Source organism: Merops nubicus, unplaced genomic scaffold (assembly GCF_000691845.1).
Source record: "Merops nubicus isolate BGI_N331 unplaced genomic scaffold, ASM69184v1 scaffold22146, whole genome shotgun sequence".
In the NCBI taxonomy this organism is placed as follows: Eukaryota; Metazoa; Chordata; class Aves; order Coraciiformes; family Meropidae; genus Merops; species Merops nubicus.
Window position 1 is genome coordinate 1 of NW_008613236.1, and position 2,109 is coordinate 2,109.

Below are 2,109 nucleotides of genomic sequence, written 5' to 3' on the forward strand. Positions count from 1 at the left end.
GGGCGGAGAAGGGCCCGTGCGGGCTGTGGGCCGCCCCCGGGGCTGCCGGAGCCTGCCCTGAGCTGCCTATGCCATCGCGGCGCCTGTGTTCCCGCCATGGGGGTCCCCGCTTTTGGCTCCGAGTACCTCGCTTCTGGAGGGCCTGAGAATAATCGGGAGTGTGCTTTGCTTTGGAATATTCTTGTTTCCTTTTTCTAGTTTCCAGAGTTAAAATGAGCTGGTTTAGCTGCTCGCCAGGGTAGTCCGAAAGCAGGTGCTTCCAGGTGTTCTAGACACTTTAAGGGTAAATGCATCTCCTCTTAGCCGTTTTCACTAAAATGGCAGTGTGTAGGCAGGCGTAGAGCTTAGTGTTTCTCCAAATTAGTGAACTTAGTAAGCTTTGTCAACAGAATGTGCCAAAGAGTTGATCTCAAAGCTGAACATGTAAAAACAACAGCTATCTGCTGTGAAACTTAAGTTACTGTATTTAATAACAATAATTAAAAAATTAAAACTATCAACAACCTACCACCACAACCCAGCTCAAAACAGCACAACAGGTGGTAAGGGGCAGAGTGTAAAAATGTTTAAGATCAACTCAAGAGAGACAAAAGAAAAAACACTACTCCAAATTCATAGCCATGTGTGCAGCAGGACATGTTTTACCTTGCCCTGTTTTACTTAGTGCAGAGTCCTGAACACTGTGCCCACATTTCACAAGTACACTATTTGAATATGTGGAGCATTATTGTATGTAAATATATATGCAAAACTGAGGGGAAGAAGGATTGCTGAGTTCCCTGAAGTTCAGAGACTAGATTAGTTTTATAAAGGGATTTTATAATTGGAAGCTGTGACTGAAATGAGGAGATGAACTGGGAAAAGAAACAAGGGAACAAAATTTTTGCAGGCAAAGACAGAGACTGCTTGAATTATCAAGAAGTGAGTGATAACAACTTAGATTACTTTTTAATACCTACTTTTTTTCTTTTTTTTTTGTAAGGTATGCATTCACTTGCCTGTTATCAAAAGGTTTGATGCTTTAAGTGAGAGACTGAAAAGAAACCTTATGTTTTTATTCGTTCATAGACTCACTTTTTTGATTCTTGAGGGCTTCCATTTCAGTGGTGGTACACTCTGCAAACATTGAAATTGTAAATAATGGAAAATGTGGGTAGCTGGTCACATAATGATGAATTTGTCTGAAGAATAAGCCAGCCTAGTGTTATTTGCTCATGTATTTCTGTGGTTTGGTTTTCTTTGGTAGGCCTTTTCCGTTGTTTCAAAGCTGCTGTCTCAGCGTAAACTTGACCTGCTGGATGAACTGGTATCAGCAGAGGTAAATGCTTTCCATCTCTTATTCTAGCAGTTGCTTTTCCATCATGAAGCGCATTCAGCCTGTCATTATTTACAAATATCACCAGTTTGATTTAATTTGGGAAAAACAACATAATGCAGAACAGGGCAGCTGTTTGTCTTGCAGCTTACGGTTAATTTTAAGGCATGAAATTTAATTTAAAACTACTGTATTTAAAAAAAAAAAAAAAATAAAAAATTCTTGGCATTGAGCATAAGGACCAACTGTGAAAAAGATTGCTGGTATACCAAAAGGGTTAAAAGGCAGTGGGCCCTGTGTGGCAGGCAGGATCATGTACCTCTGTTGGTGCAGGCAGAGAACTGACAGTTTTGGGCTGTGCACTGGAGTTCAGATGAAGAAAGGAACTGGTTTGTGCTTGTTCTGGCTGTGCCAAGCAGATTACAGACAGTTACTGGTTCTGTCTGGAAGGCCTCAGGCTTGTGTCATGGTCTTAGGGATATTGCTTACCTGGCTAGTTAAGCTTTGGTGCTGTGTGTTCTGTGTTTTTATGAATTTTTAATTACTGCAGTTGTCTTGGCCTTCCCTGGGGACGGAGGCAGCAGATGCATCAGAGTCAAGTGGAGGAGATACTTCAGGTCTATGTCGTCCTTGTCATGGATGTCAGCTTGGCCTGCCCTATTGCCACCCATACCTTTACAGCAAAAATTTTGGTGCTGTTCTAGTGCACCCCCACTGGACAATCTTGCCTCCTCTCCCTGAGCAGAGATAGCAATAAAATGTGAGTTTGCTTCTAATAGTTGTTTTGAAAGAGT

At 41.9% G+C, this 2,109-nt stretch overlaps 1 protein-coding gene across 1 annotated transcript in view; it reads left to right on the forward strand.

Annotated features, from left to right (window-relative positions):
• Positions 1–1,246: 1,246 nt before the first annotated feature.
• LOC103774443 (chromosome unknown open reading frame, human C2orf47) overlaps positions 1,247–2,109 on the forward strand; it is a gene marked incomplete at its 5' end in the record, with an annotated part of 5,120 nt that continues 4,257 nt past the window's right edge. The window contains one exon of the mRNA XM_008941848.1: positions 1,247–1,318. Within this exon, the coding sequence (XP_008940096.1) occupies positions 1,247–1,318 (72 nt within the window). The remainder of the gene's footprint in view (positions 1,319–2,109) is intronic.